Raw genomic sequence first — 12,032 nt, 5'->3', positions numbered from 1 at the left:
CTGCAGCCCAGCTGCAAGGAACACAAGGACAACCACCCAACAGGAGCTGTGTGTTCATCTAGCCCAGCTCCAATCATCCTTCCGAGTCCCTCCTGCTCATGAAGGTGCCCGCTATAACATGAAACTCTTGATTCTTTGATCGGGGGTTTGGCTAGAGACGTGAAATTGTCCCACCGGCGTGAAATCTGGCCATCAGTTGTTTCAACGACGTGCACATTTTGCACCAAGGTACGAGCAGGCTAGCCGGTTGTGAGACCGAGCTAGCTAACATCAACTATGGGTGTCAAATATAGCTCACACAGCTCTTCAACATGCGATTATTATATTGTATTTACAACATGTAGACATCCTTTTCGGGCTAACATTCGAATTGTACAAGCTATAATCGGCCCAGGTTAGCAGCTACCTGACCTTAGCGTAATGCTGGTTAGGCTAATAGGCTTGTTGGTGCTGATGCTGAGCTGGCTCTGTGGTTGATAACAGGACATCCCTTGCCCCGACCATCGCTTCTCAGTTGGAGATTTGTGGATATAAATTACATCAACGTAGGGATACACGTATATTGGACTGGCGCTGTTCTGATAGCATCTACTCAAATCAAAGTTACATTTGGTCCCCTTTTTTTAAACCCATGTATGTAACTTCGGAAATTGCTTGGGCGTTTTCTTAACCGGAACTATGATAAATATTATATAATGTGGACATTGGGTGATAAGGGAATGATACACAAGGGATTTGTGATTTAGCGCCGAAATTGCAAATAGACGGATCGTTGTGATGTCAACATCTCCTGGATGAATCTGTTGGAGTCACATCCAACAGATGAATGACAAATCAATTTCGGATAGCAGTAGGCCTACTCATTCGCAGAGGCGGACAGAGTACACAGCTTCCTTACTTGAGTAAAAGTACAGATACCCCTTGCTAAATTTTACTCAAGTACAAGTAAAAGTACTACAGTCAGATGTCTACTTAAGTAAAAGTACTGAAGTACTTGTTTTTAAAAGTACTTGAGTATCAAGAGTACAAGAGTATGTTTTCTAAATATTGCATTACTACTGCCACAGTGCTTACATTTATGTATAGAAACGTCCTACATGGAGTTATGAAAAATGTTAACACCTTGGAGAATGTAAAAGGAATTGAAAGTAAAATCAAGTAATTTTCATCTTTTTACCATGGCAATAGCACAATAGTATACAGTATAACAGTATACTCAAGAACATAAAAACAATTGCTCAGCTTACATAAATATGCAATATCAGAAAAGAAAATTCAGCTAACAATTCTATGTATGTGTGAGTTTCTCCGTTTTTTTATCAATCAAATCAACAATCGTCTCATCTAATTCTGACCATGGAGTTGGCTTTGGCGGAAAGCGAAGGTGATTGCTGATAGGCAATTTGAGAGGGAATCACGTTTGAGAGGGAAACAACAAAGTGAGGGTTACCGTGATTTTTCTTTTCTCCTTTTATTTTTCAGAAGGAGTAACGGGTACTCACGGTTATGGATAGAAATGTAAAGGAGTAAAGAGTACAATATTTGCCTCTCAAATGTACTTGAGTAAAGTCATGAGTACTCCCAAAAAATGATACTTGAGTAAAGTACAGATCCCTCAAAATTGTACTTAAGTACTGTACTCAAGTAAATGTACTCCGTTACTGTCCGGCTCTGCTCATTCGTTGACACCTCCAATTATAATAACAAACATATTTCAACTAATGAGGAAAGTCTGTTAACTAATAAAAACAATTGTTTCTAACTATTCATCGGTTTATAACTAGTGAGTTGTATAACCGGACTAGAGTCGACTCGACACACTGCTTCTCTTTTCTTTATATTTATTTCTAATAGTCCATCAATAGTGTTTTGATATGGGAATTTTCAAAAACCTATCTGAATGAGGTATTTAGAAAAATACTGACAGAAAGTGACAGAACATCATGTCAATGACTTATCACACTTGGTTAGAAAAAATGTTTTGTTGAATGTTGAAAATGTGGTCTGATTGTCTAGTATTGATACTCAGCGCTTCTCACTTTCTTTTCATACAAGATTTAATACTTTTAAATAGGGCAGTCACCAAACTTTGAATAAGAAGGAAACACATTTTTTTATGTTCACATAAACAACATATTGTTTCATTCTATAAAGAAAGTCTTAGTTTTCTATGCCCAGTAATGGTATGCTTGGGTTTGTTAAATGCCTTGATGTGACTTCCCCAACAGGAAAGGAGCGATGTGGTGTGACTGGTCTTCGCTGCCTTTACTGGTACTCGTCTGGGAACTATCTGTGGTTAGAGTAGAGACGGCACCATGCCAGACCTGCCACAAACTTACTGACAGCTTCATTAAGGTAACTCATCTTTCCATCTTCTTCAAACCTGCACTATATAACATTTCTAATGCAGGTATTTAAAAAAAAAAAAATCTAAACTACAAATACTTGTCAAGTGTTAAACGGGGCAATCCATCAGTAAATCCATCGTGAGAAAATTTCTCTAGAAATCCTTTTATAGGCCTGATAGAGTTCAGGCGTGGTGCCTGAATTAAGGCTTGAGCTCGGACATGTATATTGTCAAGAAAAGTGAAAATAGGTGAGCGGTGCCTTTTTAAAATGTCTAGTCAACACATCAACCTACCTGACCTTTTGATTGACATGTCTGCCACCAACTAAGCGTAGTCTATATAAGGAAGTCCTTTACCTTTGTATGATTGCACTGAGGATGGTCTGAATGGGACTCAAAATGTTTTGCACGCACTTTGGGTAGCGCCTTACACTTTTATGCAATAAAAACGTATTGTTGCATCGGCTACATTGTGTGCGAGTTCCGCTCCTTTTATTGTTGTCAAGAAAGGCAATTCTCTGGTGTCTTCGAATGTATTTGATGATTTCAGGCACAGATAATTTCACTTCCTATCAGCCCTGTATTCTGGTTCACCTTTGCCCTTACTTGACGCACAAGATGGTTCGTTACAAAGAAAGGAAGTTGTACACCTTATAAGAAATATTTTACTGTCACTGGAGGGACCAATTGTCTATCACCGTCCATCCTGTAGTTCCTCATAGGTCCGAATCACTGTGGTTTGGCCAAAAGATTTTTGTATGATACATTTTGATCTCGCACGTGATTTTCTACTTTTCTACTCAACCTCCTTTTGACTTTCCTCAGGGCTTGGAAGTAACGTCCAGTAAGAACTTTGGCGGTGGCAACACAGCGTGGGAGGAGGAGAAGCTAGCTAAATATGCACGCAGGTAAGAGAGAGGTCTACTCCCTCAACATTACTTTGTTAAGTGGACACATTTAAGGACCTCCGTCAAACACATGTTTTGTTTTGTTTTGTGACAGTTTATTTTAGTTTTGTTGGTTTCACATGCGCTGTGATGTCTGAGTCTATGTTGTGCTGTCCGTGTTTCAGTGAGACCAGGCTGCTCGAGATTGTCGAAAGTGCATGTGAGAAGACTGACTTTGAATGTAACCAGCTGCTGGAGCAGATCGAGGACCAGGTGGAGACGTGGTGGTTCCACAGGTAGGCCATGCTGTGTGTTCTCTACCTCTCTTGATGACGTGGATGCAGCGCTTCTGATATTGATGCTGTGCACGTATCACTGTGCACTCAACACATATGACCTGCAATGACGGTCCTTCTGTTTGTAGACAGCAGGAGGCCCCCGACCTTTTTGATTGGCTGTGCATCGAGGAACTGAGACTCTGTTGTCCACCAGGACGCTATGGACCTCAGTGCAAAGGTTCCACAAAAACACATGCTATATTATTGTATCTTTTTTTTCAGTAACTGCATAGATCCACTTTAATCAAAGTTCTCAATCTCTGCACAAATTGTTATAATAAAAGTAATAAATGTGTGTGTGTGTGTGTGTGTGATTTCCTGCATGGCAGAGTGTCTCTCCGGTCCGGGGGGAGTGTGCGGAGGCCTGGGCCGCTGTGAAGGCGAGGGCACCCGTCTGGGGGACGGAGGGTGTGTCTGTGACCCGGGATACTCGGGCCAGCTGTGCCAGAACTGTGGGGATGGCTACTACAGAGAGAAGAGCTCTAATCACAGCACGGCAGCTTGTGCAGGTGACTAACCCCCCCAGCCCCCCCTCCCTCAGGATCCAAGACGGCCTCCTTATCTGTCGATGTGTTCTGCACTGCTTGTAAGACTTATCCTCTCTCTCTCTCTCCCTCTGTAGCCTGCTACCATTCATGTAATAAATGCTTGGGGCCACAGGATTACAAATGCCTGAATTGTAAACCAGGCTGGATCCTCCACGACAACAAGTGTATAGGTGAGTGTGGTCTCTTTCCCCTCCTCGTTTTTCACCCGCGTATTTTCAGCGCTAACCTGTCTTGTCAGAAGTGGCACAGGTTGTTTACCTTGCCCTCATCGTCTCCTTTAGACACTGATGAATGTGGCACCGAGTTGGCGCGCTGCCCCACAAATACCTACTGTCACAACACCGATGGGTCGTACGAGTGCAGAGGTGAGCTCTCGTGCCGCACACACCTTACTGACTCACACCTGTCAGCCACGCTGTCAAGTAACTGGTTTCCTGAAGCACAGGTCAGGAATGTCATGTTTACAAGATGACATGACCTGAGAATTGATTGCAATGTTATTTTGAAGGCAAAACAATGTATCTTTTGTTCTTTCTTTATCATGCCAGCTCTGCTCAGTATTAGACCGTATTTGTATAGAGACAATAACTGTACAAATTAAATGAAATTTGTAAGCTTTTAAAATTATATACTCAGAAGGGAATCTTATTATGACAACATTAAATAACAACACAAATTCGTTTTTGAAATATCTGTATAATATTCTCTGTATTCAGGCTGTGACCAGGCATGTGTGGGCTGCATGGGAAGCGGGCCGGCCCGCTGTAAGAAGTGTGCCCGCGGTTACAGGCTCAGAGGATCCAAATGTATTGGTAGGTGACAAAATATTAATTGATCCACATCTATTCCTCAATATTTCAGTATGCCCCCTGATAAACGTGCATCTTCTCCTGCCTCCTCCTCTCTTGCAGACATAGACGAGTGTAGCGAACGGGCGATAGCGTGTCCGGGGCTGAACGAGGCATGTACCAACGAGGAGGGCTCCTTCCACTGTGATTGCGCTCAGGGCTTTATCCGACGAGACAGCATCTGTGTGGAGAACAAGCTACCCAGTAAGTACTAGTCGTAATATGCACTGGCAGACACAAAACATTGGTACATTTGCTGCTAGCCATTGGGAAGACGCTTTTATCCATCCAAGTGCATCCAAGAACAATATCCAAGCAACCATACACTCAAAATCTGGGGTAACAAATTTAGATTGCCGCACAACCAAAAGTGAAAGAAAATAAGAATGGCTATATGAATCGAAAAGACATCATTGGTAGAACTTCTTTGCCGGGGCACATGCATATCTGACCTTAGAGAATAAAATGTAATCACTGAATGTCTTGCGCCATTACATTTCTTATAGTATCCTAGTGGTGAGATACCCATCCCCCCCATCATTAGCTAGATTCACTTAGTTATTTTATTTCTTCATCATACATTTCGGTGATCATACATCTCAACAAATTGCCTCCAGCTTTAACATCAACTTAAAAATTCAACAACAACAAACAAAGAACTAGCATTTTAAGAAAGCCCCTGTTAACTTGGTAATGTCTACTTTCCCAGCGGGACCAGAGAAAGGTCTCTTCGACGATATGACTGAAGACGAGGTGCTGGTGCTGCAGCAGATGTTTTTTGGCGTGGTGATATGTGCGCTGGCGACACTTGCCGCCAAGGGAGACATGGTCTTTACTGCCATCTTCATCGGAGGCGTGGCGGCGATGGCTGGCTACTGGTTCACTGAAAAGGGAGATTACATGCTTGACGGCTTTCTGAAGGGACGCTAGTCCTAGCCCTGGGTTAGATAAAGGAAACATGGGAATGCTAACCAGGCAAGAGGTAAAGGTGACTCCCGAAGTACTAGCCAATCAGAATTCTCCTTTCCGGTTGGGAAGTTACTTGAATGCTGCCTGGACTGCTGTTAGAAATACAGGACTGATAATTTTGAATCAAAAACTCAGGCTATGCAGGGGAATATATCTATGTAGCCGCGAGCATTGGAGGAGTACTTGGCAACGACCGCAATGCAATGAAATGATGGAATTGAACTTGATCCCCTACCTCAACATTGCAAAAAGCAGGGGTCAAGAAATCAATTACACCACCACTGATTGTCACACATTTATTATGCATTTTCATTTTACATCTGTGGGAAAATATTGCACAAGAAAGAAAGTTATTTATTCACATAATATGAACGTCCGGAGCATTTATCATGTCTATCCTATTGTTATTTAATTTGGCTGTATGCTTTTAAACCGAAGCTTTCTCAGAATGAATGGTAGAGCTATTGATATGGTGTTGCTGGGTAAGGTGTTGCACTATGTAGGCCTGCTGCTTGGGTGGGGTTGAGCCTTTATCATTTCAAAGCAAGCTCCTTGAAATACTCTGGAATCCATCCATTATGAAGAACTGTTTTATTAATTTCCATTGTTTTAACTTGATTTTTTTTTTATGAATGCATGTGAAAAGTTACTTCAATGACTTAGTCTGTTTATTTATTATCTGTTTTTCAGGACGAGAATCGACTGCTGCATGTTCATTTAATTTATTTGTCAAACTGCCAGATGAGCTCTAACACTAAAGTGGTTACGTGTGTTTTAGAAATGTATTTGCACTCCTTAATGCAAGACATAAACTCTATTTTATTTCCTGGACATTGGTTTCAAAGAATATTTTTTGGGGGGAATTTAATACTGTGATATGTTTTCAAATGTTCTGCTTTCTTTTTTTATTTTACGGAATTATGTGAGCCATGACTTTTAGAAACCATCAAGCTATTTGGTTGATTGTGATTCCCCCCCACTTTATTAGACTAGAAGGCTCACTTCCCTGCTGCAAAAACATAATTTGCTAACTATTATTTCCCATTTAATTAAATAGCTTTGACTCATTTCTTCCTAAAATATTTCCTTTTTTTGCACTTTCAATAAAATCTTTAAACATAATCTGAGAAATTCTCTATAATGGTTTCTCAATTTATCAATGAACTCGGAAAATCCTCAAAAAACAAACTGATTCTATTAAAATCTAAACGTTATCATGCAATTACCCAGCACTGTGGAGAATGAGACTTGGAGTGTGGTCTCATTGTGTCCAATTATAATGGGGTAATATAACCCACCCATTAGCAATTACACAGTCTGTCCCATCTGCCAAAAAGATGCATCTCGATCAGAGTGGATGTGTTGAGGTTCAGTCTATTTCAGTGTTCCACTCCAGTTAATGGGGTTTAAGCGCAGTAGTTCCCTCTCCTCCAGAGCCCCGAGGGATCGGGTTAGTGCTCTGTCTCTCCATGTCTGCTCCATTAGCTACACACACACACACACACACACACACACACACACACACACACACACACACACACACACACACACACACACACACACACACACACACACACACACACACACACACACAGTGGAGAAGTCGGTTAATTCCCTTACAGCAACCTTAAGTGAAATTGGAATAATTTTCTACTTCCCGGTGCAGGAATTATTTTGTGATCGTAAGCGTGTGTTGATGATCATTGAGATATAAGTGTTTATACCTTCTTATTCTCATCTCGGTAAAGCGTCATCGCTCTGTTGTGTTTGATGCACTCCTCTCTGTCTCTGGTCACAGCGCGGCGCTCCTCATCGCGCATGTAGTCAGCCTCCATCACTTTACTGGCCAGCTGCAGCCTCGACCGAACCCCTTTCTCCTCTATCTGCTTTTTCAGCTGCTCTCGTATCTCTTTCCTGGTGAAAGGACAGCACATTCAGTTTTCTTCCCCATCAGTAAACAGTGAAAGATAGAATTTCAGTGGAACGGTGGTGTCACAGGGTCGGTAGGTATTGTATTGTTATTTGCAGTAGGGAACACATGGCAGGTGTAGGCCTACGATGAAAGACGACCCCGAGGCTTGTTGAATCAATGGGGGGGGACTATTTTATACCGATAATCCTCTCTCTCACTGCTGGTGCCATAGAAAGGTCTCCGCCACCCTTGATGATACCTGTCAGAACAGGAAAAGAGGTGACGTTTATCACTGACTCATACTCCTATTTTCAAAGAAAGCAAAGCTGTTCTCTCCCTTTTAACTTTCGCCTGACAATCAGACTGGATTAGAGCAGTTCAAAGACAGACTGTCTCACGTGTAGTGTTCCTTCCTCTGCATGCAGAGGGACCTCTGCTGATTGTGGTGGTGGACAGCCAACGTCTCCAGGCATACGGTGCGTTTAGGGACCAGCGGGGGATGCAGAGGGTTCAGCCTGTGAAGGCTCTGGAGACCAAGCATTATCTAAATAATTGATCTTTAATCGAGAAGGCTGTAGTAGTAATGCATTGTAGTTTTCAGCCTGGTGGTCGACCTATTCAATTCACCTGAAAGTCTTTCCAGGACTGGGTCACATGTGAGATCTTTGGCAACGCCAAAGACGTGACCATCAGGCAACGACTCTGGCGAGAGGGAGGTGAGCTGTGAGGAATAATCACCGGAGTGGAGGCCAAGCGAATGCCTGCTACGGTGATGTAAACAGCGCACGGTCAACTGATACAAAGTTAAAACGATCTAAACAGAGATTCAACTCATTCAAATGCAGCTGAAACGTTTTTTTTCCTTACGTAGTTTCATGGTGAAGTTGAAGCCGGCTGTGTCCCTCAGTCGGTAAAGTTTCATTCTTTCCATTTCTAGCAGGCGTTCCAACTCTCTCTCTCTATTCTCGTTTTTGAACCCTACATCGTCATACATCCCAAGAAAACGGCTGGTGCAGCCTATAATGGATGAATGAAAAATAAATACATATAATCCCAGTCCATACAGTACTAGTTAATCCTGTGTTTGTTAAGCGGAATGTTGTCCTTGAGTGTTTTGCATTGGCAACAGTTGCCTTGGAGATACACACTTTACCACTTTACCTCCAGCCCCATTGTTAGCAGTAAGCAGGGTGGACTTTAAGTTGAATAGCCTCTGACAAAGGACAGACAAAAAACTCTAGACTCCAGCAAAAACAACAGACTACTGTGTGAGTAGGAGACTGTGTGATTAGGTCGGCATCTACCAATAGAGACATATACTGGATGGATGGAGTAAGAAAAAATGGGGTTCGGGGGGTTAAATACACATCACAACATCAGGATATTAATAAATACTTTATTCAACATACTTTATTCAACATAATTTACTTTAGCATTTAAGGAAGCAGGATCATTGCACCTGTTAACTTGAAGCAACTCACTCTTCTAACATTAAAACTTTTTAACATGGTTCTATAGTCAGAGTGGGTATTCAATATGGGGAATAATGATTGTCGCTTTGAAATTAAAACACTGAGCAGTTTCTTTGTGCCGCCTCATATGCCCAGCTCCTTGTGGTTTTCAACCAGCCAGGCATGGTATCTATTCAGCTTGTGATCTTGAGGGGTGACCTTAGATATTACGACAAAACAATCCATACGTGTGATTTAAGAAAGTTATTTTGTACAATGACAATGTAAACCGCTGGTAATAAAACAATCTTTGGTACCTTTCTCCATTCTTCCACACAGAAGATCCTGTAGGAATCGTTGCCGTATTTTCCTATGCCATGTAGTTCAATTGGATAGCGCCACTGTTTACTGAGATATTCCTCTGTAATAGAAAAAGCACATGGATCAGTAGTGTGACCACATGTGTTTGATCAATATTTAGCATGAAACAGTTTGACGGTGGGAAAATTGTAAAAGCTTTACCTGAAAAGCGAATTATTATTTTGGCTCTGATCTCATACAATCCAAGTGGCTTCAGAAGTTCAGAAATAGACTTCCAATTTGCATCTTTAGTTATTTCAGCAGATGGGTAATGCTCAAAGAACTGCCAAAGAACCGGAATGGCCACTTTTCCTTAAGGTAAATAATAAAGATCATACATCAACCCAATATCGTCTGACTTTTAAACATAATTGAACTAGTACTACATGATTAATGCGTTTATTGTCTGTCTGCCCGTATTTATCCACTCACCACTGGTCTTGTTTAAAAATATGGTGGCCACGAGCAGCTTCCAGGGGTTGTGAAAAAGGGTTTCCTGCACCAGGTAAAATGGGGAGCGTGGGGGGGTCCACTTCTTGAAAGCTTTTCTCCTTGGTGGGCTGAGAACTACAATATGAGAAGACAGGGAAATCACAATGTTGTTTAAAAAAAATAGATACAAAAATAAAATACGGAAATAAAAAACATCTGATATTGACATTAGTATTGTCAATTATGTTATTTGCATATATTTATTCAGTAACAATTACCGTCTCTTCGTGATTTACCGCTGAAATAGGGGCTGGTCTTTCGTTTGTCACCCAAGGTTGTGGACTCTGTTTAAATACATACAACAAGAATCATCCTCATGCAGGTATGCTTTTAATGCCACCAGTATATGCATATCAAATCGTGACATGCGCAAAAACATAACTCATGCATAAAACATACATACTCTGGCGTTCTCTTGCTGGTGAACAGCATTCATCAGGCGTGTCAGGTGACAAGGACCCTTCCTCCTTGACATTCTCATTCTCCCTATTAGCACATTGGAACTCAGAAAGAGTTTTCAGCTCTTCTTCAACTGGAATCTTTTCCTCATACCTTCCTTGCTCGGCCTCAGCTTCACTCACTCTCTGGCCGGCCGCATCAACAGTCACAATGATAGCCAGAGGCGGGGGGCCTGGCTGTGTATTCTCCGGCCTCTGCCAGGTGTTTGCTTGGCTTGTCAGAGCAGCAGACGGTTTGAAGAGCTTCTCCCTCAGCCGACCCCTTAGGTTACTTTCCGGTTGAGAATCCCCCAACGATGTTAAAGACACAGACTGCGTTAAACATTCCCCGGCGTTCATAGTATCACACCGCCCTCCCCTTGAAAATACCTGCATGTTTTTCACAGTACCAATGTCAACTTTCTCTGCCTTTTCTACGATCTGCTCTTTGATTATAGGCGAGACGTCCAAAGTCTGCTTGGATGCAAAGGCTTTTTGATGTTCAGTTCTGGTCGGGGACGATTTCTTTCTGTCCATTTTACTTGGAAGCAGATCTGACAATTCAGTCAAACTTTCTGATTTAATTTCCAGCTTTTTGGCACCTGTTGCCAGCTTTCCTCTTCTCTGCCTCTTATCCACGGGAACAGCCAGAGATGTGTGTCTCACCCCATCCTGAGAGGTGCTAAAATCAAAGAGGTCTGCATGTAAACCTCCTTCTCCATCTTTCAGAAGGAAAGCTTGCAAAGATGCTTTGGACCGGAATGTCTTCCCTTGGGAACTGTAGGAGTAGATGTAAATTATTATTTTAAGGTTATTAGCTGTAATCTTCTATTGATTTTTTTTTAACATGCATCTAGATAGATGCATGTGATCTGAACCAATTTAATTACCTTGTAATGTAGACGTCCATTTTGCCTGCTGTCTTGCCTGCTTTCCGTTGTTTCACTAATCTTGTCCAGCCAGTAGGCATTCTCAAAGTATGTGATGATGATTCATCCTTGTCTGTCTGAATATTTATAATTTCTCTATTTGTGTCACTGTCCAACTGACTATTGCATGTAGCCATTGGATGATCCATTGCAGTTATGTATTGTTTATATTCCTGGTTTTAACAGGGGTATATAATAAAGATAGGGCTGTCATTTATTTAGGCATCTTAATGGTATCTATCGATTGATGGGAAAAGTAGACTGCTCAGAATCCCAGATCGAATATCGAACATCCTAACAATGCAAGAACTAGGTATCTAGTTGTGAATGCGAAATTATAATGCAGTTACATCCGAACGCATGCCTACCTCAATCTCCTCAGCTCTGACATTTGACAATGGGATGTTTCATGGTGCTGTGAGCAGAAAATAGCTTTGCTTTGCTCTTTCCTTACATTCTGTAAACAACCCTGACGTCGACTTGCTACGCGCGCCGATCAAAACACAGGAAGCAC

At 41.8% G+C, this 12,032-nt stretch overlaps 3 protein-coding genes across 6 annotated transcripts; 1 reads left to right on the top strand and 2 right to left on the bottom strand.

Moving 5' to 3' along the window:
* Positions 1–8: 8 nt before the first annotated feature.
* creld1b (CRELD disulfide isomerase 1b) lies at positions 9–7,059 on the top strand. Of its 2 annotated transcripts, none has more exons than XM_030353503.1 (11): positions 9–104; positions 2,229–2,355; positions 3,173–3,255; positions 3,420–3,530; positions 3,659–3,750; positions 3,902–4,081; positions 4,195–4,290; positions 4,402–4,485; positions 4,837–4,932; positions 5,032–5,172; positions 5,678–7,059. In XM_030353503.1, the coding sequence occupies exons 2-11, from the start codon at positions 2,239–2,241 to the stop codon at positions 5,896–5,898; spliced, it is 1,221 nt and encodes a 406-aa protein (XP_030209363.1). In that variant the 5' UTR covers positions 9–104; positions 2,229–2,238; the 3' UTR covers positions 5,899–7,059. The 2 variants fall into 2 exon arrangements, with proteins under 2 accessions (XP_030209363.1, XP_030209355.1); XM_030353495.1 differs by having other exon boundaries at positions 13–228.
* Positions 6,474–9,129, bottom strand: LOC115541681 (uncharacterized). 2 transcript variants are annotated; one of them, XM_030353530.1, is made up of 6 exons: positions 8,717–9,129; positions 8,477–8,613; positions 8,248–8,375; positions 8,049–8,108; positions 7,662–7,851; positions 6,474–7,422 (listed from the first exon to the last, which is right to left on the bottom strand). In XM_030353530.1, the coding sequence occupies exons 1-6, from the start codon at positions 8,841–8,843 to the stop codon at positions 7,312–7,314; spliced, it is 753 nt and encodes a 250-aa protein (XP_030209390.1). In that variant the 5' UTR covers positions 8,844–9,129; the 3' UTR covers positions 6,474–7,311. The 2 variants fall into 2 exon arrangements, with proteins under 2 accessions (XP_030209390.1, XP_030209392.1); XM_030353532.1 differs by having other exon boundaries at positions 8,477–8,610.
* A 102-nt stretch (positions 9,130–9,231) lies between these two features.
* mbd4 (methyl-CpG binding domain protein 4) lies at positions 9,232–12,032 on the bottom strand. 2 transcript variants are annotated; one of them, XM_030353485.1, is made up of 8 exons: positions 11,887–12,032; positions 11,480–11,691; positions 10,556–11,367; positions 10,371–10,436; positions 10,093–10,227; positions 9,823–9,972; positions 9,618–9,721; positions 9,232–9,519 (listed from the first exon to the last, which is right to left on the bottom strand). In XM_030353485.1, the coding sequence occupies exons 2-8, from the start codon at positions 11,665–11,667 to the stop codon at positions 9,445–9,447; spliced, it is 1,530 nt and encodes a 509-aa protein (XP_030209345.1). In that variant the 5' UTR covers positions 11,668–11,691; positions 11,887–12,032; the 3' UTR covers positions 9,232–9,444. The 2 variants fall into 2 exon arrangements, with proteins under 2 accessions (XP_030209345.1, XP_030209341.1); XM_030353481.1 differs by having other exon boundaries at positions 11,480–12,032.

This window comes from Gadus morhua, chromosome 1, assembly GCF_902167405.1.
Source record: "Gadus morhua chromosome 1, gadMor3.0, whole genome shotgun sequence".
NCBI lineage: Eukaryota > Metazoa > Chordata > Actinopteri > Gadiformes > Gadidae > Gadus > Gadus morhua.
The sequence above is the reverse complement of the archived record's forward strand: the minus strand, read 5'-3'. Positions and strand labels throughout refer to the sequence as shown.

What these genes read in the sequence shown, in the direction of transcription:
- creld1b (XM_030353503.1), top strand. Translation starts at nt 2,239, where the DNA reads ATGTGGTGTGACTGGTCTTCGCTGCCTTTACTGGTACTCGTCTGGGAA. An exon ending in GAGACGTGGTGGTTCCACAG is followed by an intron (nt 3,531 to 3,658) that starts GTAGGCCATGCT and finishes TTCTGTTTGTAG; the next exon opens with ACAGCAGGAGGCCCCCGACC. An exon ending in TGGGTCGTACGAGTGCAGAG is followed by an intron (nt 4,486 to 4,836) that starts GTGAGCTCTCGT and finishes CTCTGTATTCAG; the next exon opens with GCTGTGACCAGGCATGTGTG.
- LOC115541681 (XM_030353530.1), bottom strand. Translation starts at nt 8,843, where the DNA reads ATGTATGACGATGTAGGGTTCAAAAACGAGAATAGAGAGAGAGAGTTG. An exon ending in AGTCCTGGAAAGACTTTCAG is followed by an intron (nt 8,376 to 8,476) that starts GTGAATTGAATA and finishes CTTGGTCTCCAG; the next exon opens with AGCCTTCACAGGCTGAACCC. An exon ending in CAGAGGAAGGAACACTACAC is followed by an intron (nt 8,109 to 8,247) that starts GTGAGACAGTCT and finishes CTGTTCTGACAG; the next exon opens with GTATCATCAAGGGTGGCGGA.
- mbd4 (XM_030353481.1), bottom strand. Translation starts at nt 11,667, where the DNA reads ATGGATCATCCAATGGCTACATGCAATAGTCAGTTGGACAGTGACACA. An exon ending in ACCAGCAAGAGAACGCCAGA is followed by an intron (nt 10,437 to 10,555) that starts GTATGTATGTTT and finishes GTATTTAAACAG; the next exon opens with AGTCCACAACCTTGGGTGAC. An exon ending in CGGTAAATCACGAAGAGACG is followed by an intron (nt 10,228 to 10,370) that starts GTAATTGTTACT and finishes CTCATATTGTAG; the next exon opens with TTCTCAGCCCACCAAGGAGA.